The sequence below is a fragment of the Rhamphochromis sp. 'chilingali' genome (assembly GCF_963969265.1).
Source record: "Rhamphochromis sp. 'chilingali' genome assembly, chromosome: 6".
Classification (NCBI taxonomy): domain Eukaryota; kingdom Metazoa; phylum Chordata; class Actinopteri; order Cichliformes; family Cichlidae; genus Rhamphochromis; species Rhamphochromis sp. 'chilingali'.
Window position 1 is genome coordinate 8804477 of NC_137933.1, and position 26296 is coordinate 8830772.

A 26296-nucleotide genomic window follows, 5' to 3' on the forward strand; every position below is an offset into this window, starting at 1 on the left:
TTCTTTTCTGTAAAATAAAGTATTTGATGTTGCTACGCTAATTGGAACTACTGGCTTATCCTGGCTCAGCACAATGCAAACATTACTTAGGCCTCGGTGCGCTCCAGTCTATTCAAATTCCCCCCAATAATTACCCAAAACTGGAAATCTTTATCCAGACAAGCCACGTGAGATCAAGTGGGACGCTCCCCTGCATGCGTGTAAACATCCCACACTTCCTTAGAGACAAGTGTATTAATCAGGTTTTGGAAGGCTCTGTCCGGCGCTCACGCATTCAACGTGCGTAACCAGACAATTCACGCACGCACACACGCGCCCCCGTCGTCTTGTTCTCCTGTTGTCCCTTTAAAAATCCGAATCCAAGGCCAATGATTTATCAAACTCCTATTATCAAGAAAATGTCACAGGAAGGGCACCTTGCTCTGCACTGACGCAAACCCCACTCTTTCCCACGGAGCTATAGAAAAGCTTTGCAGTTGGTACTTTGCGGAGCTACAACCAGTCCGCTTCTAGTCGTCTCCTCATCGGGTTTTTTTTCCTTTACAGCTGTTTCCAGCCTGCTGGCAGAGCTCTGAAAAAAATGGTAAGTGTTCCAAACTAATTCGTGTAACTATTCTCCTGCAGTTTCATCTATCTATCCTCTGTCATCTGAGTGTATTCTCTTCTGTTTTTATGCTAATCTGGCACTTTTCTTGCAGGGGGGCACTGTTTAACGCTTTCAGGCGCTCGAGCTGTCCGTGGTGCTGAAATGCAGCTGTGGTTTCACACTGAAAAACTTTAACCGCCTTTTCTCTTCTGTGTCACCTAACCTTTTTATTTCTTTATTTCCGTTTTTAGAGAAAAATTTCAATGGGAAAGTTAACATTTGGTTGATCATGTCTATTTTTGTAACCTTTTTTTTTCTCAATTTACTCGCTTTCTACAGACTTAAACGGAAGCCAGGTAGTTAGTCCCCCGCTAAAAACACAACTAAGAAAACAACAAACCGGTCAGTAATTTTTCTTTTCTTTTAAGGATTTATTCCTGTTGGCCCCCCCCCCCCCCCCCCCCAAGTTACATTTCAGGGGATTCATTTGTAATTCCACGCCCGTGGTCTGCTCACCGCTGGTAACGCCGGCGATCTTGCATGCCTGCGGGGAGAGCGAAGCCACCGAGAGACCCGCAGCAGCTTGTCTATTGCCCATAAAAATCAGTGGATGTGTGTGGCTGAATGACATGAGGGGGGAAATGGGGCGTAAAATTAAAGAATCTTGCAGAAAGCGAGAACCGGAGAAGCAAAAGCAACCCCCTCCCTCCAACAAGCACAAGAAGCACTTTCTCCACACACACACACACACACACACACACACACACACACACACACACACACACACACACACACACACACACACACACACACTCGGCAGACATTGAGCTGAAACTATGGAGCGACCAGAGCCACAGCATACAACAGAAAAGGGAAAGAGCGTAATTTTTATTATGATTTTTTGTTTGTTTGTTTGTTTTTAGTCCCAGAGCAGCGATGGCCTGCAAACGCCTGCTGGTTTCATGGTTTCTGCCCTGCTTTTTCCTTTTATCTCGCTGATCTGTCGCTCCCATATTCCAGGATCTGTCTGACCACAGAGACATGGCCAAACAACCGGCCAGCGCTCCCACCGGCTACATCCCTGCGCAGCAGTCCGACGGAGCCGCGGGACTTACAGGAAACAAACCGGACAACACGGCAGCGTGCCCGCCGTCCACTCCTCGCCATCACCCGGCGCCTCAGCCGCCGCCTCCTTGTAACGAGCGCAACACTTTTTGTCCCGCGGAAAATAAACCGGGGGAACCGGACAGCAATAAAGAATACGGGACGTTTAAAAACACCCCGCCGGCCGTCCCCGGATCCGTTGCCGTTAATTCGGCCTTGAGGAAGGATTCCATCGGTTCGGCCCGCGGGGGGTCCGCCCAGTACGGCGACCCGCTCCGGGCCACCGCTGAGCAGAACAACACCGCAGGCAACTGGACGTCTATGAGCCAGACCACCATCATACTGGGAACAGATGGGAACACGTCTGTTCAGCCTGGAACCGTGGCGGGGGTAAGTCAGCTAAATGAACCGTTACCTTAACGGAGGGCGGCCGCTGTGGAGGCAGGTGCGGTGTGGATGTGTTTCCGCTCGTGGCTGATCGGAGAGCTGACTGGATTAACCTGCTGCCTCCAAACAGGGGGACAGTGCCACGCAGACCTTTAGTAATATCTCTGCTGTGAATAACAATCTGTGGAACTCTAAAAAAATGTGGTAGCTACCCCAGGCATTGATTTGTGACGGACGTGTTAAGCTGTTCATTTGTAGCCCCAGAACTTCTGAGCTGAATCAGAGGATTCTTTAAAAGTGGATCTTAAGAGGGAACCGTCATTGTGAGGACAGACCGTGGGTTCGTTGTCGGGATGCTTAAACAGTATTGTCTGATACATAGTTCGTGGTCTTTATTTAGTTATTTTTCTTTCATGCACCGGTTCGGGAAAGCCTGTATTGGGAGTGAGAGTGGTTCATTCAGCGTATGCAAAGATTGTAAGCGCGCGGAACGCCCACAGGTGTAACAGACTATGGTGAACCTCTTCGCAGTGATACCGGGTTGAATCACGCATGTGTTGTAATTTGGGTGGACCCTGAGCTATTTGCTGTCCTTGATTTGCGCAGCGTCTGTTCTGATGCTCTGCAGCAGTCTGCGGTGTCTGATCAAAACTTTAAAAACCGCTTATGTCAGCTAAACATGAGGAAAACAAAGCGCGCACACTGGGCTGTTTTGTTTATTCACGATTAGATCGCCCCTTTAGACATAAACCTATGGCTGTTTCCGGTGTTTTTTATTTTTCTTATTATTTTAGTTACAATTCTAAACTTGATTTGTGCTTGGTGGTGATAACATGGTTAATGAAAAAAAGAGAACTGAATCATACTCTCGCGGTATTCTCGGTGTTCCCTGCCCACACTTGGTATGGCCCAAAAGCCCAGGTGTTATCCGGCTGATAGACAGCGCTGTATTACAGGAGACTGCGGATTGTTTCCAATCCCCAGGAGGGCATCCCCCACCACCCCTACCATTTCACACGCTCACACTTACAGAAGCAGACACACAGACACATTCCCATGCAGCGCAATGTTTGTGAATCGGAATCTATATATTCAACACAGTCTATTTCCTGAATCTGATAAATGAGGTTCTGCTGTGTAAAAAAAAAAAAAAAAGTTCTCCTGAATCGATCCTCAGGAAATGTTTTTAATCTCCGCATGAAATTCCACGAAGATTTCCAGCGGTTTGGTGGAGGTAACGGCCCTTAAGCGTAGCAGAGGATGAGACGAGTTACGTGTGTAAGCTTTGAGAGCCGCTATGGAATTCTGATTGTCGTGTGTAAAACGGAACAAAATTAAAACATAACGAACACAGTGAACAAAATGTAGATGGCCCAAAAAAAAAGTGTTTTGGATCGGATTCGTCAACATTTTGTAAATAAAAATGTTCCAGATTTTCAGTCAGCATGATGAATGTGGAAAAAACGCGCTTTGATCAGTGAGCATGTAATATTATTGTCTGTAAAGGACAATTCCCACCAGAATGATGAGTTACTCTTTTTAATTATGTATTTATAATTTGTTTTTAAACTAGAGAATGCTTTTTGTTGATGGGAGATGAGTTAGCCTGAGTGCTTCTTCTTGTGGTTACACTTAGCTTTAAAAAAAAAAAAAAAGATTATTATTACTTTTTCAAAACATTTTAGAGACTCAGTGTTTTCCCCCCTCAGGTTAACGAAGATGATGACGAAGGGGGAGATGAGAATAAGGCCAGAGGAAACTGGTCTAATAAACTGGATTTTATTCTGTCCATGGTTGGCTATGCAGTGGGACTGGGAAACGTGTGGAGGTTTCCTTATCTTGCCTTCCAAAACGGGGGAGGTAAGACTTTATGTGTGTGTGTGTGTGTGTGTGTGTGTGTGTGTGTGTGTGTGTGTGTGTGTGTGTGTGTGTGTGTGTGTTTTAAATAATAAAATAAAAATTTCAGTCAAGGCCGGAATTAGCCCCATTCATTCCTTTATCCTGTTAGGCCTGTAAGCATGCGAATGCTAAGAGAACTATGTTGAAAATGAATTAAAAAAATAGGTTATAGTGCTGGGATTTCCTCTGGTGGTGCGCAGATATAATGTGCTTACATCGCAAGCAAAATCGACTCTCATTATTTTAACTGGCATTCTTGTCCTTGTTATAACTGCTTTATATAGGAGTTATTATCAAATAATATCCTTAAATGTTGCAGAAGTCATTAAAAGCTGCCGTATGTTTTTCCCCATATGCCGAATGTTTTTTTTTTAGAAGCAGCCAAGTACACACTTCACGTTTGATGATTTTCACTTTATTCCATAGTTAGGTTCAGACTTTGGTGCTTCTGAAACTCCGCTCTGTAGCCTGGTCTTTAATTCCCCGCAGGAGCTTTTTTGATCCCCTACCTGACCATGCTGGGCATCGCTGGGATCCCAATCTTTTTGTTGGAGGTTTCCCTCGGCCAGTTTGCAAGCCAAGGGCCAGTGTCAGTGTGGAAATGCATCCCCGCTCTGCAAGGTAAACTGGCCCATCTCCTCATCTTTAAGAAATATAATTTTAAAAAAAGAAATAAAAAAGAAATAAACATATAAAACCCAAATAAAAAATAAATACATTTTATAATCACGAGTTCTCCACTTTCCTTAAGAGTAATTTATCTATTTCGTCTCATTTATTTATTTTAGGTTGCGGGATTGCCATGTTGATAATATCTGTCTTGATAGCCATATACTATAATATTATAATGTGCTGGACACTGTACTACCTGTTCGCTTCGTTGAAGGGCTCACTGCCATGGGCTAACTGTAGGAATGAGTGGAACACGGTGGAATGTAAGGACAAAGACATGCTGCTGTTAGGTAAGACACACACCTTCACACACACATACACACACACACACACTAGAAAAGCACCCCACTCTCCACAATACGCAATGCGTCATGCCTCCCTCAGCTAAGGTGTCCTGCAGTATAATGAATACTGACCTGTGATCTCTGCGGCGTTTCACTCTGAAAAATACTTAAACTTAAGAGCACCCAGTTTGTTTTCTATATGATCCGGTTGGATTGTTAGAGACCAGTAAAGTAGGGGATGAAGGCCCCAGGGAGATAAAATCCCACCTGAAACACGCTATATTTATATCTTCGATTATTCTTTTGTGTGATTCTGTCAGATTAAAGCATTGCTTCATGTTTTAAAGCTGCAGCATGGGGCAGAAGCAGCCTGTTAGTGGTCTGACACTGAATTAAACTGTGGATAAAATTATGTTTTAGCAAAGAAAACATAAAAGCGGAGAATCGAAGGCGTCTTGGCGTCGATTTGCATCGAATAAAAGTCGAAAGAGGCTTCACTTTGTGTAATATTTGCCTTTAGCGATTCTGTGAATTCAGCACAAAAACTGCTTGCTTGACAAATTTACTGTACAGGCTGAGCTGCTGCAGTGCTGCAGTGAGCCCGAGACTGACCCCTGCTGGATGAAACGGGAAGGCCTATTCGGGTCTGCATGTCTGCGTCTTTTGAATAATGAAGCAGACAAGAGGGAGCAAAAACGTGAACTATGTAGCCTGACGTATGTTAATGTGTTTACATATATGATTTTATCGTGTGGGTGAGCGAGGTCTGAACAGGTTTGCAATGCAATGCACAAGCTCTGCAAAAATAATCTGTTATATGCATACTTTAATGTTTCCCTGAGATGTGGATATATTAAAATATGTATATGGAGTAATATTACACTACAATGTAATTTTTAAAGCTATATTTGTGGCCTAGGGTCATAAAGGATTCATGTCATGTCATCGCATGTTGTCCACTGAGTGCCCCCCTCCAAAAAACGAACAAACAACAACAACAACAACAACAACAACAAAAACAACAACGAGTTGCACAAGTGTGCAAAGCGCAATTAAAAAAACGTCCTGAATCATTAAGGCCCAGTTAATATAAGCTTGAAATGACTGAAAATAGAGTCATATAAAAAGCTTAAACCTACTTCTGTCTACCTTGTTTGCATGAAAAAAATATATAAATAGTGAGAACAGGGCTCAGAAACATTTATTTAATCATATTCAGCAGTGCAGGATTTTAACAAATACAAGTGGAAGAAGTTTCCAGTGAGGCTACACTACACTGTACACTGTATCCATCTGGCCGTTTCCTCCCACTTCTTACTCACATCCATCTCTTCACCCCAATTCAGAGTGTGTACCTGAGCGGGCAGTAAGTTGTGTCCCACAGCAGCTCTCTGCCAGCCTCTCCAAGCTGACGTGTATTGATTTCTGATTGGAACAGACTCATGCATCCTGCGGGACAGAAACATCACGTCCATCAAGAACTCCACTTTCTGCACGTTGGCAAACACAGCGGGAAACCTGACAAAGCTGCTAAACATGAGTATGGATGGAAACAAGACATATGTCAGCCCCAGCGAGGAATACTTCAAGTGAGTGAATCCTCTGGCCAAAATAAAATGTTGTTTTCAATTCCTGAAAAAAAGATCTATACACTTTTAGCCAGATTTAAAAAAAAAAATACATTTATGACTGGATGAAAGACAGAATCTGATATTTTTTTAAAACCATTCTCTGCAGTCCTCAAGCCATCAAAAAAGTGATCATTTTGCTTCAGTAAAAAGTTCATGGACACTTAGATAAGGTTTATTCCTAATAATTCTAGTTTTATATCTTCTTGTTTTATATTTTGCATTTCCTTTTAATGTGACAACACACAAGTACATGTCCAGATAGTTGCCTGAAGCCACAAATTAATCTTTTAATTTCATACCCCACAAAATCACCCACATAGGAGATATTCACGTAAAACACTGCAAAAATAATCTCAAAAATGTACAAAAAAGTACAGCACAATAATAATAAAAAAAAGTCCTGCAGCATTTTATGAAAACATGTTTATGTACACTTTAACAACAATATAAAGACAGAAAAAGCAGAAGGAAAGAAATCAAGTCCGGAGTGGGGTAATCGTACTGTTTTCCATATACAAGGAAAAAACTGTACAGAGACTTTGTAGTTCTCTCTTATTGCACTCATTCAGCTTAATATCTTTAAACACAACGAGGCTATCCTCGCAATATATAATTAATGATGATTTATGGAGATTTGTGTCAAAAGTTGGGCAAAAAAAAACAACTTACATAAATCTTACATCTCTGGCAGACCCTCTGACATGTTTGGGACTCTGTAATAAATGACTCGGCAAAATGAAAAAACAAACAAACAAACAAACAAAAACAAAAAGTGTCAGCATGAACTTTTGATCTGCATTGTTTTTTGTTTTTTAGACTTAACCTTTCTGTTTGAATAACACCTGCAGGTACAATGTGCTGCACATTTCCAAAGGGATTGAATATCCAGGAGACATCCGCTGGCCTCTGGCCGGCTGTCTCTTCTTGGCCTGGCTCATTGTCTACGCCTCTTTAGCCAAAGGAATCAAGTCATCGGGAAAGGTAACAAACTAAAAACAAAACTAAAACCTGCCTTCCGATGTCTTTCTGCTTGAAGTTTGAAGCTCAGAAGACATGCTGCTATTAGTTTTCCTTTGATTGCGTTCCCTTTAATGATAATATCGCCACCTAGTGATGAAGTATGTGACACACAACCTTTTATGAGGAAAAACTGTCATTTCCAAAAATGTAAAAATAACGCAGATCTGAGTTTATTTCCAAGAAAAATTTCATATGCAAATACCCAGAGTCTAGAGAAACGCAAAACAAGTGCATTATATTGTGTTTAATAAATTATCTACTTCACAGCGATTCTTTTAAACTCCGTGTTTGAGTTTTTTTCTCTCGTAAGAAATACTTAAATGTTACTTAAAATAACTGAAAGCTATTTTCTTAGTTTAAAGAAAGCAAAAGAAGGAAAAAATAAATACATAAATATATAATTTATAAATATATAAAATGCTGTTCAAGCCCAGGTGAATGTTAGAGCTGCTTTAAAAAGACAGTCTTATGGTCTCAGACCAAAACAACACCCAGAAACTGAATAAAGTTGCGATTGTTGTATTGTGGTGCCCTCTGGTGGACATAGAGATGAGCTGCAGCACACATAAGCCTGTCACTGTGGAGTGGAGCTTCAGGCCTGTGTCAGAGGTTTTTCTGTAATAATTGTAAACTTGGGATTTTTTTAGTGTACAAATTCCTGTTTGCACCACAATCTGGATCAAAAGTGATCCTAATATAATCCTAATATATATGTTAATAATAGTGTTTTTTTTTGATGAGAAACAGCTAACTCTTGAAAAACTAAATGTTTAAAAGTCCACACACAAAGAGAGGGATATAAATGATCTTACAAAGTTTACTGACTTTGACCGTTTTATGAAAAAAACTGTTTTATCTTTGCATGTGTGTGTGTGTGCTGATGTTGCTCATTTCTTTTCTTTTCTCATTAGGTGGTGTATTTCACCGCCACGTTCCCTTACGTGGTGCTCGTCATCCTCCTGATCAGAGGAGTGACCCTTCCTGGTGCCGCTGACGGCATCCTCTACTTTATCACACCAAAATGGGAGAAACTAAATGATGCAAAGGTAACCAGAATTTCCTCACTGAATTCTACAAACACTAAAGTACAGACAGAAAAGAGGCCTTCCAGTTCTTGCCCTTCTCCTGCAGCTGCTCCTCTCTCCCTCAGGTGTGGAAAGACGCTGCCACTCAGATCTTCTTCTCCCTGTCGGCTGCTTGGGGCGGCCTCATCACGCTGTCTTCTTACAATAAGTTCCACAATAACTGCTACAGGTAAACACATAAAAGGTAAACTATGCTTCTGGCAGACAAATTCCACCTGTCACCACAGATGCATGACGCTATGTCTGAATGTGTCTGAATGTCTGGTAGGATGAAATGTCAGTAATAAATGTGACTTTTTGCAGCAAGCTGTTTCTTTCATTTTCTCTCAATTTGTTCTTCCTGTGCTATGTTTTATCGCTAAAGTAATCCACAGCATTTGAAGCCAAAAAATGCAAAAGCCTAAATGTGTGAAACTCTTTTGATTCACAAGAAATATATCTATCTATCTATCTATCTATCTATCTATCTATCTATCTATCTATCTATCTATCTATCTATCTATCTATCTATCTATATATATATATATATATATATATATATATATATATATATATTACTCCATGCAGTCACAATATCTGCACATTAACTGAATATACACATGGTTCATTACTATAAATGAAAGCTTAGTAGTATTATCCACTATTATATATTTGCCAATTGTGTTTTTTAAATGTTGTACACAAGACAGGGCTCTAAGTATGAGAGCATCAGAGACATTATCAGAGGGATGTGACACTCAGATCGATGAAATGTTTGAGAATTCAGTTGCCGTAAAGATGGTGAAAGAAGTTTGACTTCTTATGAAAAGCTTTTCAAATCATTACTCTGTGGCAAAGTTGGCAAACATTAATAAACAAAAAATCCAATTTGACTCGATGGTAATGAGATTTTTATGTTCCAGTGATCATTTTAATTCAAATGAATTTAGGCAATGCTTCAAAATAACCGCCCAAATAAGTGCCAAGAGACGTTGCAAGATGGCTTCCTCATCCCGAGACCTGGTTCTAGAAGGACTTTGGCACCACTGGACAGTTTTCATATTCATATTTCTATGTTTTAAATACTTAAAAACTCTTGAAGTCACAACAAATATATTTGCTCACTTCACGTTTCTCCTTTCTCTTCTTGTTTTCCTTTTCATTGCAGGGACACTATCATAGTGACATGCACAAACAGCGCCACCAGTATATTTGCTGGGTTTGTCATCTTCTCTGTCATTGGTTTTATGGCACATGAGTTAAAGGTGCCAATAGAGAAGGTGGCTGATGAAGGTAAGCTCCCAAACTGGCCGGCAGTAGCATGAGGTCAGCACCGCTTTTATCTGCACTTGAGACAGTGTCTATGTATTCCTATTGAAATACCATACATGTAGTATATATGTTTGTCTGTGTGTGTGTGTGTGTGTGTGTTAGGTCCAGGTATAGCTTTCGTGGTGTATCCAGAGGCTCTGACCAGACTTCCCCTGTCTCCTTTCTGGGCAATCATCTTTTTCCTTATGCTCCTGACCCTTGGCCTGGATACTATGGTAACCTTTACATCCTCTTAATACTAATGAAAAAAAAATCAAGTTCCAAGTTTAAATATGAGCTATGGCATTTGGAAGTTATAGCTGGAAACAGGCAAACAATTTGCCCATAAAATGACTTTTAAGTAACTCTATTTGAACTTACATGTTAAAGAACATGAAACATCACTTTTAGTCTTTGCTCTACTGCTGGAGTAAAATCCTGCACAAGCTCTCCATCTGCTAAAGATGATGTCAGTCTTCTTACCCGAATCTGAGCAAGACATGCAAACAAGAAAAGAGTTTCCTTTTTTTTTTAGCCAGTTGGTGGCAGAAGAGCTCCACACTACCTATGAAACCAATCATCACCCTCTTGTCCACCACAGTGTTTGCGTAGAGGATGAGATGATCTTGTTCTTGTGCTTGAGAGAAACATCTCTCACCTCATCTCTCAGTGTGTTCGTCTTTGATTGTCTTCCTTGCCCTGTTTCCTCACTTCTTAGTGCGTCCCAACTGAGATGGAGGCAAGAAGGAGAAATGAGGAGAAAAGGCTTGAGGGCAACACGTATTTAAGAAAAAGTGACACTCTCACTTCTGAGCAAGATTACAAGAATGTTAAAATATTCGTTTTTTTTTAAATTACAAGCACAAACGAGGAGCACAAAGTTTGATTTTCTTTATTAACGAATATAACTTATAAATACAAAAGGAATATTTAGTAGTCTCTTTCTGCCAAAGCTTGTATAGTCCAGTTGTGTGTCACTTAAAACATAAAATGAAAAAATGAGCTGATAATGGCTAAAAAGCTCTGTGAAGTGCAGAGTTGGGGATAATTGTAAACATTTTCAAGCAATAATTAATATAAAAAATATGAATAAAAAGCGCAGTGAGGGGAGGTTGTTTCGTTCAAGGGTCAAGATTAGGGAAACCAATCTCGACCTTGATGCCAGTGTTCATTTTTAATGTGTAATGTGTTTGTAAACGAGGTGTCGTGAGACGTTGGTCTGTCAGGTAAATGATCTGTTTCTGCTGTGGTAGGTATTCAGGCCCACTTTGTTTTAATTTTGCTGAAGATCTCAAAGTTTGTGACAGTCAGAAACACGAGTCTCTTGACTTTTGTTTGCTCCGAGGTTAACATTTGGGTTTGGTAGCTGATGTATAAACACTGCACACTGCACACATTGACCCAATTAACATAATTACAAATGCACAGCACCCGCTGTGACTGATTTCACCTGAAGTGCCTGAGCTCTCCAGGTACTTGAACAGAGGGGAGTCTGTGTGATTGGAGTGAGTGAAACTAGGTTGACCTTAAAGTCTTGGAGCAACATCAGGAAGTAAAAACAACAATCAAATGTGATATGTGAACACAGTGCTTTACACTGTGGGTGATAAGAATTCATTTTGTTAACCATTCCATCACAGAAATGATGGAAAGATCAATCGTAATATTAATAAAACCACTCCAGCTGCAGTTTGAGCATATGGAGTGTGGAGAATACCAACAATAACTGCACAGATTTAAGATATAATTCATTTTCAGGAAGCTATTCTACACTAAAAATGTTTATGTCCAAAATTCTCAGTGGATAATGTAAAACATTACATTTAATGGAAGCTGACCAAATAATACTGAATTGATTAGTATACTTTCAGTTCATACCAAGCTTATTTTCCTTAATGATTAATTAAGCGTGTAAATAAACCATTGTTTTTATATTTTTCATTTGCATTTTACTCAAAATGCAGTACATCAGTTTTGGGCCCCTTTTCCCTTCAGGACTGCTTTAATTTTTCATGAATTCAACAAGTTGCTGGAAACATTTCTCAGAGATTTTAACATGACAGCTTCATTCAGCGTCAGCATCACTAGGTTTGAACTTCCGCAGGTTGTTTTGAACAGTTGTTGCCACATGATTGGATGGTTAGATTTTTGTGTCAAAAAGCAATAGCTTACAAAGTGGCCTGTGCCTTTACATTTTAAAAAGGAATTACAGTAAACAAAAAACCTATAAGGTTTTCATTTTAAACTATATATCTGTCTATGATATTGATCTATTGTAACATTTACTTACTTTAGATATCATTTACAATTTGTATTTGGAAATTGTTTTAATTCTTCTAATGTCAAAACAATAATTCCACTAGCAGATCCATAAATGTAAAAGTGAAAGACAAGTATACTGAAAAACTTCAAACTGACTATATTATTGCTCCATGTCAGCACTATGTTTTCCTAAAAGAACCCAAAACGGTTTCATTTGGACCCACTAGCCATGATATCGGTTACTGCGCTGAGTTATGCCTCACGCAGCTTCAGCGAACAAACACTTTTCGTCTTCGGGATGTTTTTAAAGTCCAGAGCACCTCCCGCCATGATCCTGGGTAAACAGTTCCTGATAAAACACAAACTCCTTCAAGTGCATTGTGATGCTCCTGAGCTGAGCAGAGGAGCAGAGGGCACAGTGGTGCATTAAGACACAAGTAAACAGTAACAGTAAATGATGATGTTACTTTGCCTTGGCAGCAGCAGCACAGAGGAGAGTGCTGCTGCTGTGGTTTTGTTGTGGAACGCAGCTCAGCAGTAATAGGCTTGGGATGTTGACGGGAAATTAGTTTTGGGAGCTCAGGAGGAAAAGGAAGAAGTGGGGAAGTGACAGATAGCTTGATGGCAGCGCCATTTCTACAATAAACTTATGCATACGCACACACTATACAACCCTCGCTCAATTTTCATGTTTATGTATTCATCCGCTGCTGTCCTCTGGGTTCCGAGTCCCTTTTACCATCATGTTACATTTGCAATTCTCTAGACAGGCTCATCCTATCAAAGTCTATCCATTGTAAACTAAATCCTTCATACTTATTTGTTTTCAGAAGTTCTTCTGCTCAGGGTTAGAATAATGTTCTTTATTTGTTTGCGAAATAAATGAAATTATGTGTTTATTGGATGAACCGAAGACAAATGCTGGATGCTAAAGTTATGACAGCAGCGGCCGCTTGGATTCAGATGAGGTAAACTTGCTGACTTGAGGCTTTTTATTTAGTGGAATTGCTGCTACGCCCTGGCCTGGGTGGACAATTGTTAGTGATTCTGTAGTGGAGCCAAGCAGGATTACTGTAAGCTGTTGCCAAAAGTATTAATATTAAATAGGAATCATAAAGAGTTGGCGATTGTTTTCAGCAAATGCAATGTTTGAACAACGTGTTTATTAAACATCTGCCATGGTTAAACACATTTCCTCCCTAGTTCTCTTTAATATTCCCCCCTTCTCATCTCCATCCCAGTTTGCCACCATCGAGACCATAGTCACCTCTGTGTCAGATGAGTACCCCAAATACCTGAGGAAACACAAGCCGATCTTCACCCTGGTCTGCTGCGTCTCTTTCTTCATCCTGGGATTTCCCATGATCACAGAGGTATGTGCTCTGCTGCACTCTGGGTTCACAGTGGATACTTGAGCATTCTCCTTGCACCCTCTGACTCTGACTTTGAATACAATGCCAATTTTTCTGCATGTCAAGCAAAGTTCTGGCCTTCAGATGTCAGGTGCAATGATTGGAACAGTAGGCTGAGTCTTATTAAAAGGAAGTTGTGACCGTGGACAAATCCAAGTGTCGGGTGACAGGAGGGATGACATTGCAGGATGAAGGCTGAATAGATTTTGTAATATTTTCTGTGTGTGTGTGTGTGTTTGTTACAGAGTGGGATGTACATGCTCCAGTTGGTGGACACGTTTGCGGCCTCCTATTCTTTGGTCATCATTGCTATCTTTGAGCTGGTGGGGATTTCGTACCTCTATGGTAAGTACACGAGCTGCCATGAAAGCTCACTTTAAGGCCACTCTAGGTTCAGCATGTGAAGTCACAGCTGTGATTTTTTCTTTCCACAGACAGTACCTTTAATCTGCATTCTGTTTAATGGTCAATAGGGGGCGACTGCTCTGGTTGCAAATGTAGACAGATAAGATCATAAGGACAGATTAAATTTGATCTAGTGAATACTTCTCTGATGATTTCATGGCCTTTTGGGCAAACTTACGGTTGCCAAGTTGTTATTTTATAAGTCTGTTGTTTTTTCAGTCAAACCAATAGGTGACATACCTATACCCACTTTTTTTTCATTTGTATTTCTTACATAAAAAGCCAGTGCCAGTTTGATTGTGTGTTCAGAGAGGCATATGCATATAATAGAATAATAAATGCAAGAATACCTTTCTCTTCTGAAAATCTAGATATCTGATATTGTGTGTGTAATTTCTTTGCTTTGACTTTGCTTCTGTGACACATTTCCACAGACAGCAGGGCCAAACTGTATAATCAGCCGAGAGACCCTAAAATATTACTGTCAGTGCAGGGTGCAGCAGAGAATGTTGGTGGTTTTTGAGGCATTTCTATTCCTGAACTTAAAATCCTTTGTCATAGTAAAACAGATAAAATCAAAATATCTTCAGGCTGTAGCAGTTTTAACAAGAAAAAAAAAAATCAAACTGAAAAGAACAGCATAGTTAAAATAACGGGTTTCTGCATCTCAATTATGCGTATCTGCAAAAGGGGACAATCGTCCAAAGCTCCTTTGTGCTGGAAACGAATTCTCACTTGTTAATCCTGCGGTGACCACTAGGAGTCTCTGTTGTAATGCACAAGTCTCTGTCACACACACAGGCAGAGAGCTCAGGTGTGTATCAGAAGGCTGTTACCAAGAAGCAAAGCTCGCCTCCAGTTTGTCATCAGTGCAGGTGACATATTGAAATGATTGTGTGACTCTGCCACTTCATGTCACTCACAGTTATCCGTCAATAAAGGCAGAGGAATGAAGCCATCTGCTCACTCACTTTTTCCAGGGACCACAGAAACGCATTCACATGTGCTCATAAGGACAGATTGAATTTACCGATCCTTTTTTTTAAAGGGACGTTATCAAACCCAGGTCACACTCCATGCCTTCTCTCTGGAAACCACCCATTTCTCTTCTTTTATTTCTTCTCTTTTTTCTTCTTCCTTTGCAGGCCTACAGAGGTTTTGTGAGGACATTGAAATGATGATTGGTTTCCAGCCAAACCGATTCTGGAGACTGTGCTGGGCCTTTGTGACTCCAACCATTCTGACGGTATGTTTGTTTTTGCTCATCTCATTCCCTGGTATGCGCATACACGCACACTCACTCACACACACACACACACACACACACGCTCACACACACACACACACGCACACAGACACTCGTACACATGGGCACATATGAACATGTGCAGCCCAAAATGCCTCTATTTTCACTGTCTTCTTTCAAGTTCATTGATTTGCAATCATAAAGGAACAGAGGAGAAATTGCTCCTGTACTCAGAAATCGAAAAATTATTTCCTCCTTCACATTCCCGTCATGTCACAGGTTCTCACGTTGATTGTCATTTCAAAACTGAAGCTGCCAAATTCCAAATGTGTCAGCGTTTGATCTGCACTGAACATGTACATGATCAGTAGAGAGTATACACATATCTCCAAAGAAACCTGTCTCTGTAAAGCTGAGAGTCTTTACGTAGAATTCTGTGTAGTCGAAGTTCACTACAAAGGCACGTAAGAGCTGGACACTGGCCAGCATTAATGTTAGTAGTCGTAATGGAAACTACTGTGCCTCCAAAGCAGAGGTGACGATGACAAATGGAGCAGCAGTCGAGGCGGCTGGCCATCTTGCTGCTCTCTCTCTCTCGAGATCACATTTCCTCCGGGAGCTCATTGATGCACAGCCTCCGGCTAACCTAGTTCTGTCTGCCATCTTTTCTCTGTTTGTATTCCTTTTGGTCTTATTCTAATCCTTTCAAACCAAATTCACTTTTTTATACTTTTTCCACCCCCCCGACCCACTCCTGCCTTTCCTGTTTTTGTACTCTCTGCATATAATACAACTAAAGATCTAATTTTCTCATTGATATAGAACAGCAGACAAAGTTTTAGCCTTGGACCCTGAGGTCAGTGCAGTTAAGCTACTACACAGTCCATACCAGTCAGTGCTGACAATCACTGCACAGTTGAGCAGCATCAGGTAACAGCAGTTGAAATACCGTGCTGTGACATTTCATCTAACAAATGTTTCTCGGATTTCCGGGCGTGTGCAGGGCATCCTGGGGCTGAGTCTCTACCAGTGGAAGGTGATGACATATGAGGACTACACCTACCCCACCTGGTCCATGGTTATGGGCTGGCTCATGGTCATCTGCTCTGTAATCTGGATCCCCATCATGTTCGTCATTAAGATGCACCTGGCCCCCGGCACCATCATCGAGGTAATAATTGTGATAAAACTGTCACGTAATGTTTTGGGTTTGTCTGCTACGCACACACTGTCCCACATGCATCTTTGTCTCTTTCTCTTTCTCTCTCACGCCCACACACACACACACACACACACACACACACACACACACACACACACACACACACACACACACACACACACACACACACACACACACACACACACAGGCGCGCGCACTGTCGAGGAAATCAATAGTCTCATCCTTCGCTCATTAGCAGAGAGAGGAAGGCTGCAGGCTGAGTATTAATTTGAACATTTTTTCTGGGAGTCTTGTGGGTCTCTTTAAAATGCTTTGATTAATGGATGATGATGATGACGAACGGGCCTTTCTGGTCTAACATCTTTGTGCGCTCTGTATCTGACAGCAGCCTCTATCACACACCTCTAACGCTACATTTGATTTGCTTTGCTTTTCTTGATCATAATTAGCGCGTAATCATCACAGTGTCAAATCCTTTTTCACCTCGAAATTCTGCACACAATGCCCCATAGTGACAAAGTCAAAAAGTTTGCTTGAAATTTTTGCAAATTTATTAAAAATCAAACAAAATGAAGCACATACACAAATCTTCACAGCCTTTGCCATGACACTCAAAATTGAGCTCGGGTCCTTCCTGTTTCCACCGCTGATCTTTCAGATGTTTCTACAACTTAACTGAAGTCCAGCTGTGGTAATTCAGTTGATTGGACATGATTTGGAAAGGTACACACCTGTCCACATGTAGTTCTTGGTCCCATCTCATTAACTGAGGCGAAGGCTCATTTTCCAAAATAATAGTGAACCCCAACACGCAGCCAAGATAACAAAAGATTGGCTTCAGGACCACTCTATGAATGTCTTTGAATGAACACCTCTTGAGAGATCAGAAAATGGCTGTGCACCGATGCTCCCCCATTCAACCAGGTTCTGCAAAGAAGAAGAACAAAAAATATGTGTGCAAAGCTTTTAGAATCATACTCAGAAAAATTTGAGGCTGTACTTCCTGCCAAAGGTGCATCAACAAAGTATTGAGCAAAGGCTGTGAATATTTATGGACATGTTAAATGTGCAAGAAGTAGCTTTATCAATGTGTTAAAAGTCAGGGCAAAAGCCAAATAAAATGTAATTTAACAAGAGGCCAGCATTTGTTAAAGAGAGCAGTTCATGTATTATCGCTACCTGTAAGTGCTCTGTGTTTCCTGTTGTCATGCAGCGCCTGAAGCTGGTCTGCTCCCCTCAGCCTGACTGGGGTCCTTTCCTGATGAAGCACCGTGGAGAACGCTACCAGAACATGATCGACCCACTGGGAACCAGCTCCCTGGGCCTCAAGCTGCCCCCCAAGGACTTCCAGCTTGGTTCTTACCAGTAGCAGCCATCCTGACAGCACCACATCCACCACTTCCAAGCCCTGTAGGAGGCACTGGTGGGTGGTGGGAATCGTCTCCATCCCCACGTCTTCTCCCTTCTCTCTCTCTCCTGCTCTGTACTTAAGCCTTCTTTGCTTCTTGTCTTCTTTGCTTTATCGTGGATGTGGAAACAAGCTCCTTCTCTTCTTCCTTTATGTCTGCATCATGTCCTTTCTTCTCTCAGGGAGGAGTAGCTGCCCAAGTGGAGTCTACTCTTCCACTGCTGCTTTGTACACTCTTAATGGGCTACCATTGCCTCCCACACATGACCGCTGATTACTCCAGAACCCTTCCCAGGGATCTTTATTCCAAGAGAAAAATTGTGTCATAAAATGACACAGCTCAGACTGCACTTGCAATATTAGACTCACCCTAGTTGCTCCCTATGGAGTTGTGTGTATTTCTCTGTGTGTGCGCGCGTGAGTTTAAGTGTATGTGCGTGCCATCAAATTCGTGTGTACAGATAATGAATCATCTTGGTGCAAGCAGACACAGGAAAACAAAAAGAAAATTGAGCGACAGAGAAAAAAAACCCCCAAAAACAAAAAATGGCACAACGAGCTCAGTGGGGATCTTTGTTTGGTTCCATCTGTGTACAAAATTCCATCGGCAATACAAATAATATCAACTGCCTGGAAAGAAAAAAAAACACAATTTGCTCTGTTATCACATTTTGTTCCTATCCAGCAGTATATATGTATATTCATATGGGCTTCCACTCAGTCGCTATTGCTTTGTCAAAAATAGATTATAAGATCTGCAATTTGTGCCTCTTACATCCCGGTAGAGTAGCGAATGCATCCTGATTACTACTTTCCGTAGATACACTTTGGCCTCAGATGACTCTACAGTATGGTACAAACTTGGGTTTATTTTTCATTCTGAACCCGAGGGACCATTTGTGATACCCTCTCTCTTTGTCTATTTATTAAGTTGTATTCCTGCTGTATTGTCCTAGAATTTAAAGTAGCACATTCCTAACGTAGGAGTAGTCTAGCCTTCCTCTAGAAGGTGATAACGTGGCCATTTAACCTTCTAAGGTCTGAAAACCTAGTAGTCGGTATTTGTGCATATATTTTAGACGTGTATTTGTGAAAGTGCTAAGCCAGCTGACGAAACCTTCTTTCCAATATACATCGCATCAGTAGAGTAACAGTGTAATATATATATATATCTATCTATATATATATATATATATATATAGCAGTGATAGAGGTAGCAAGACAGGGACTCGCATTTGTGTGTCTGCGTGTGTGTGGGAGGGGCAGTAATGCCTCTCTGAACCCTAGTTGTGGAATATTTTGTACAAAAAAAAGACTTTCTTCAAGTAGTAAGCGTGTGTTGTTGTCCTGTCCTCAAAAAATTAGGAACTGCTGCTATATGTGAGCAGATGAAGATTAGAAAATGGCCTCCTTCTATCCTGGAAGTGTACTTTGTCTCTTGTTGTTTGTGGTAGAGCTCTTGAGACCTCTTTGTCATTTCAGACGTATGCCTCGCTTCTACGTGTGTCCTCATGAAAACAGGGTCTCAGGTATACTCGATCCCTTCAGACTACTCTGGTAGCTGTGGGAACAGTAGCAGCCAGTGCACAGAAAACAGCAGAGCCACCCCAGTGCTTAATTATAATGGGAACGGTGTGGAAGTGTGTTGCAAAAGGTCAGATAATCTCAATGCAGCACTGCTTTGGTTTTGCTTGCTGTTGCTTCGGTGCAATGAATATAAAAGATACACAAGTGATTTAGCCTGTTTTGACCAACCCTGTGCACTGCTAAAGGAGGGTCATTATGAGTCAAATTAATTAAAAAGAAAGTCACATTTCAAAACTGGAACTTTAATTAGCTCTTGAAACAGTTTTGTTGATCATCAATGCACTGATTAGTTTCATTCGAAAAGGCAGAAAATTCTGAGCTCTCACCAACTTCTACTCACACTGTGATCCTGTAGAATTAGCCATAATGCTGTAATTTAGCACATATTTCCCTTTAACTCATCCTGTTAAGATATCCTCAGCACAAATGAGCCACTGTTTCTGGGGGCGTAAAAGTCATCTCCTTATGTAACGCCACAGCAACTTGAAGAACAGTTCAGTAAAGCTCAGCAGGTAGACAGACAGGCTTTGCACCCTCTTGAAATGTCACATGTGTGGCAGCCAACTTTTACTTTGTGGGCTGCCAACCAATTACCTTCAAAGTAACACCATGTATCCACTCGAAAGCAATTAGTACTTTCCACAATTTGACCAGTTGGATATGCATTTTCATGCTGACAAAATTCCTAATTGGCTTTACTATGCTTTTAACACTGCAGGTGATGAATTGTGGAATGGCGTAAGCGTTCTTAATGGAGGCTGCAGGTATAGATTCTATAACAGTAGACAAGAGTTTAAATGTCTCCTTAACTATTTCTCTAAGCCATGTATTTTCAAGAACTTGACATGTACATAGCACAGATTGTGATCAAAGAGGTTTTATGGTTTGAAAACAAAACGCGATCAATGTTAAATAGTGTGCTTGCTAGGCAGTGTTGCTTTGGGTAATATGTAGTGCATTTAGCTCTATTTGTTCCAATGTGATAATAATGTATGTCTGTGTATGCTTGTATGTGTGTGTTTGTCTATATATTAGTTCACATGAACTTCCACTTACCTGTCAATCAGATGTTTGCATGGTCAGTCTTACAGTAGATTGCTGAAACAGGCAGAGGAGATTTACAGGATGTTTGATGCACCTAGTTCTCATTTCTGATGATGTGGGGATCTTGGCGAACAAATTATTAACTCGAGCTGGGTAAAGCAGACTATGAACACTAATCTGCTCCAAAAAAACCATTGAACTCTATGGCTTTCATGCAAATTAGAGCAGGGCTGGCCAAATGAGCAGGTTGGCATTTTAAATCATGTTGGATGTAGTAGACCGTTTGCGTATTGCTATAAGACTTGAATGATTAAAGCCTTTTTTGCCCTGAGAGAGATTTTAATGCTTTCACTCGGGGCCTTGTTCTGTGCCCTGTTATGTTCAATTTCTATAGAGATTCTCTGCCTTTATTTTTCAGAAAAAAACAAACAAAACTAAATTAGGGTTTAGTTGAAACCACATGGAGCCATATAATGTAATGAAGAGCTTGCATGTGCAGTTTGTGTTGCTGTAACTTGATGTCCATGTATAATAATCTTTGTCCTTTTCCTCCCGATAGTATAATACAGTGCATGTTTACTTTAGGTAACTTTATGTTCTACATAAAGAAACAGAAGGTTGCTGTTGTCCTTTTACATAGGTGAAAGAATCAAAACAACAACAACAGCAACCAAAAAGAACTGCTAATTTGCTTAGCCTGCAAGTCAACTTTGGGCAGTATAAGTAACCAAAGAAAGAGCAATTTATATAAGGGTTGTAGTGAAAACAGAAAGCAATCTTTAAAAGAAAAAAGGAATGTGTCATCTGCGTATAGGAGGTCGAGATACTGCCATTCATATAACATGTAGTGTTCTTTGATGTTTGCCAATATGTTACAAAACATCTTCAGGTAACCATTGGCCTTATAGATGTCCTCTTATGGTAGAATATTATATGTATTTCAGAAATAACATCACACAATAGCTGTCTGTCTCATATGGTACCAGTATTCCTATTGTTACGTCTGTTGTGTCTTTTTGGCACTTTATTGTGTGACCTATGAATGCATAGGTTAAATTTCTAATTACTTGAGTAATGTCATATATTTCTGTGTGTTCTATGCGAGGTACTGCTGCCTATGGATATAGATATGTGCCTCCAAAAGCCCATGACATCAATTTAATTTTAAAATTAAGAGTAGATATACACTATAACAATTATGTTTTAAAATGTGTGTGATGTGTGTAAACCCCCCAAAACAAAACAAAACAAAAAAACAAGAAAGAAAATATATATAATATATGTGAAATGCATTTATTTATTTTCAACTTCATCAATCTTTGAGGCTCTACCTCAGATTTTGTATTTATGTATAGAAATGCTATTGGATTATAGTATCTTTGCCAATTATAATATATCGCTATTATATCATGAAATATATACCCTATGAATCAATAAATAAATGTTATTGTTTTCCTTGTTGTCACTGGCTTCTTTTCAGACAGCACACATGCTGAGCTTGCAGAGCTATGAACAATAACAAAACGGAAATTTGGCTGAGACAATAAATCCCCTCTGCAAATCAGTCTGTCAGTCTGCTCTTACATTGAGCCGCTAAAGTACTGAAGGCATCATAGCCATATGAAAATATATCATACTGTTTGCTGTCGACTGAGAAATCACAGAAGAAGTGGAAAGTATAATGATAATAATTTAAAAGCTCCTGCAAGCATGTCACTCTTTGACCTACATTGAATACCCTCAACTGACTGAATGGCCATTCAGTGATTCTTGAGATGAGGGACAAAACATGTCCGGCAGATAAAACCCAATTTTGTGGTTAAAAATATGCATACAAGTGTTAACCCAACTGCCTAAAAGACAAACCAAGGCAATGTTTATACAACAAAAGTATGATTTTGCATTTTTTATAAATATATATTTATTTTAAATGGTAAATATATATTACCAGTACCTTAAAAATCCATTGTCCAGAAGCAGGTGTGATAATATTAAAATACAGAAATTTTTTTTAAAGTAATGTAAAATTAAACATCATGGCTCTCGTCACTAAGTATTTAAGTCAATACCTTATATAATATCAAAATATGCAATTGAAAATTTATTTTTAAATATTTTTTAAGTGATTAAAATCGTGTCCAGAGTTTTTGTCAACACCATCAGATTTTTTTTAAAGTACAAAAAAATCAGGAATTAATGTTGGGTAGCTTACACTCTGAAGACCCCTTTACCACTTCCTGTTTGATAGACATGCCATGAGGTCACTGCTGTGATAATTTATTTGTTTTTATTTCATTTATTGCACACCTTTCTGATAAAACTCTGTGTCACAACCATAGCGCGTCAACACCAAAGTCGATGTAATCCAAGATTTTATTTTATTTTTTTGTAAAAAGAGCTTAATTTAGGTAGAATGTAGAGGCCATAAGCAACTGATGAAAAACAAGATGGCTTTTGTCAGAAAAACATGTGTTATGAGAGAAAGTAGGGTATTTTGTCAACACCATCAGATGTCAACACCATCAGGTGTTGACCCTTTTTCTAATGGTGTTGACAAATTCCACAAAAGTGTGCTATTCACCATTTATGTTAAGTTATTTTTTACTAATATTTCAGATATATTACTTCCTGTGTAATTTACTGATATTTCTGCTTCACAGATGTGTCAAATATTATCAAATTTGCCTTATCTTGAATCTCATTGTTTATGTATACATTATTAATCCTGTAGGAAAATGCTTAGTTCTCTGCATTTAACCCATTCACTCAGTGATGCAGTGGGCAGCTACCAATCTAGGATAGCCGCTGTTCGTTGGATTTGAATGCCCAACCTTCCGATCATGTGGCATCTACTGAGCTAGCTGTGCCCCGAGAGCTGTTCTTTAAGTGATGATGTATGAATCCTGCTTCCAGGCCTAAACTACTCTGTGTTTATTAAGCCTGTTGTGCTGTTAAAATGTTTTAATGCTTTTTATCTTGTTCTATTACATCTGAACAAGCCGCTAAAAACAGTCAGTGATCACTGTCAGCCTAACCATCGGGAACCCTCACGTTAACTTTTATCAAGTGGAAAAAAGTTAGCATTCATCCTCCAGCTTCACTGTGTTTATATTATGCTAACATACAGTGGCTTGCAAAAGTATTCGGCCCCCTTGAACTTTTTCACATTTTGTCACATTACAGCCACAAACATGAATCAATTTTATTGGAATTCCACGTGAAAGACCAATACAAAGTGGTGTACACGTGACAAGTGGAACGAAAATCATACATGATTCCAAACATTTTTTACAAATAAATAACTGAAAAGTGGGGTGTGCGTAATTATTCAGCCCCTTGAGTCAATACTTTGTAGAACCACCTTTTGCTGCAATTACAGCTGCCAGTCTTTTAGGGTATGTCTCTACCAGCTTTGCACATGTAGAGACTGAAGTCCTTGCCCATTCTTCTTTGCAAAACAGCTCCAGCTCAGTCAGATTAGATGGACAGCGTTTGTGAACAGCAGTTTTCAGATCTTGCCACAGATTCTCGATTGGATTTAGACACCAGACAGGTCAGGGATAAAGTTATTGAGAAATTTAAAGCAGGCTTAGGCTACAAAAAGATTTCCCAAGCCTTGAACATCCCACGGAGCACTGTTCAAGCGATCATTCAGAAATGGAAGGAGTATGGCACAACTGTAAACCTACCAAGACAAGGCCGTCCACCTAAACTCACAGGCCGAACAAGGAGAGCGCTGATCAGAAATGCAGCCAAGAGGCCCATGGTGACTCTGGGCGAGCTGCAGAGATCTACAGCTCAGGTGGGGGAATCTGTCCATAGAACAACTATTAGTCGTGCACTGCACAAAGTTGGCCTTTATGGAAGAGTGGCAAGAAGAAAGCCATTGTTAACAGAAAACCATAAGAAGTCCCGTTTGCAGTTTGCCACAAGCCATGTGGGGGACACAGCAAACATGTGGAAGAAGCTGCTCTGGTCAGATGAGACCAAAATGGAACTTTCTGGCCAAAATGCAAAACGCTATGTGTGGCCGAAAACTAGCACTGCACATCACTCTGAACACACCATCCCCACTGTCAAATATGGTGGTGGCAGCATCATGCTCTGGGGGTGCTTCTCTTCAGCAGGGACAGGGAAGCTGGTCAGAGTTGATGGGAAGATGGATGGAGCCAAATACAGGGCAATGTTGGAAGAAAACCTCTTGGAGTCTGCAAAAGACTTGAGACTGGGGCGGAGGTTCGCCTTCCAGCAGGACAACGACCCTAAACATAAAGCCAGGGCAACAATGGAATGGTTGAAAACAAAACATATCCATGTGTTAGAATGGCCCAGTCAAAGTCCAGATCTAAATCCAATCGAGAATCTGTGGCAAGATCTGAAAACTGCTGTTCACAAACGCTGTCCATCTAATCTGACTGAGCTGGAGCTGTTTTGCAAAGAAGAATGGGCAAGAATTTCAGTCTCTAGATGTGCAAAGCTGGTAGAGACATACCCTAAAAGACTGGCAGCTGTAATTGCAGCAAAAGGTGGTTCTACAAAGTATTGACTCAGGGGGCTGAATAATTACACACACCCCACTTTTCAGTTATTTATTTGTAAAAAATGTTTGGAATCATGTATGATTTTCGTTCCACTTGTCACATGTACACCACTTTGTATTGGTCTTTCACGTGGAATTCCAATAAAATTGATTCATGTTTGTGGCTGTAATGTGACAAAATGTGGAAAAGTTCAAGGGGGCCGAATACTTTTGCAAGCCACTGTAGCTGTGTCGCTAGTGATCACATAGCACATTACTATATACCAGCTAGCCCAACTTTAGCAACCCTACAGAAGTCACTGCTGTTTAGTTTTCTGTCTTCATTTATGTTGGAAGTAATAGCAGAGCTGGTATATCATGTTTAGGTGGAAACAAGCAATTTATTATAACTCTATTAAATTTCATATATTCTGTTTTCATGGATGCCTGGATGTTCCACCTGGTAGAGCAGCCACACTGATCTTTTTATTAAAGATGAAAGAATTTAGACAGTTTGTAACTCTCAGTGATGCCGCAGAGTTCCTTTGACTTTGGGATCTGCAGCGGAGCTTGGACCTGGAAACGGCTAATGACATCAGACTTAAAGACTGGATAGCATTTCTATTGCTTAATATATAATTGTGTTGTGAATATTCATCCTTAATCTGTATAAATGCATATGGGTCAGAAAAATTATATTAATTACAAGATGGTACATTTCAGGCTAGAATGGCAAAGGGGAACCTGTCAGTAGAGAAATGAAAGAGAAGGAACAGGGATGATCAAAAAAGAAGGAGAGAGAAGATTAACAGCCAGCCTGAGTTGAAGAAAGAGTTTCTCATAAAGGAAAGGGAAAGATGGAGAAATGGAGTGAAAGAGGGAAAAATAAAGAACACCAGGAAGAGAAAAAAGGCAGAAGAGAAGGTTTTGGAAACAAGCACAGAGAGACAAAAGGAGAGAAAGTACAGGGGGGTCTAAACACACAACCACAGAGTACTTTAGGAATCAAGGAGTATTAGGTAGCTACTTGCTGGTGAACTATTAAGATGTTGAACTTGACATGTGCAAAAACAGAATTGTTATGATGTGTCTTGTGATATTACATAAGTTGTTAAGGTTTAATGGTCATTTTGAAAGAAATAATATCTTGTTTTCTACTAGTGTGTCACCACCGTCAGATTTGTGTCACCACCGTCAGCACCTTGTCAACTCCATAATATGGAGTTTTTGTTTATTTTTCTCTTTTGGAGAACCATATATTTTCCTCCCTCA

The 26296-nt window shown here is 40.3% G+C and overlaps 1 protein-coding gene across 1 annotated transcript; it reads left to right on the top strand.

Moving 5' to 3' along the window:
* Positions 1-288: 288 nt before the first annotated feature.
* Positions 289-19035, top strand: slc6a5 (solute carrier family 6 member 5). Its single transcript, XM_080885364.1, has 16 exons — positions 289-583; positions 1607-2080; positions 3787-3937; positions 4466-4597; positions 4765-4938; positions 6371-6521; positions 7412-7544; positions 8495-8629; positions 8734-8837; positions 9816-9940; positions 10082-10194; positions 13462-13593; positions 13878-13977; positions 15183-15283; positions 16287-16454; positions 17680-19035. Exons 1-16 carry the CDS (start codon positions 581-583, stop codon positions 17833-17835), a joined length of 2352 nt encoding a protein of 783 aa, XP_080741490.1. The 5' UTR covers positions 289-580; the 3' UTR covers positions 17836-19035.
* Positions 19036-26296: the final 7261 nt, after the last annotated feature.

Bases quoted from the DNA above. Each gene is read 5' to 3' on its own strand.
- slc6a5 (XM_080885364.1), top strand. The intron at 2,081-3,786 runs GTAAGTCAGCTA...TTCCCCCCTCAG, and splicing joins AGCCTGGAACCGTGGCGGGG to GTTAACGAAGATGATGACGA. The intron at 8,630-8,733 runs GTAACCAGAATT...TCTCTCCCTCAG, and splicing joins AGAAACTAAATGATGCAAAG to GTGTGGAAAGACGCTGCCAC.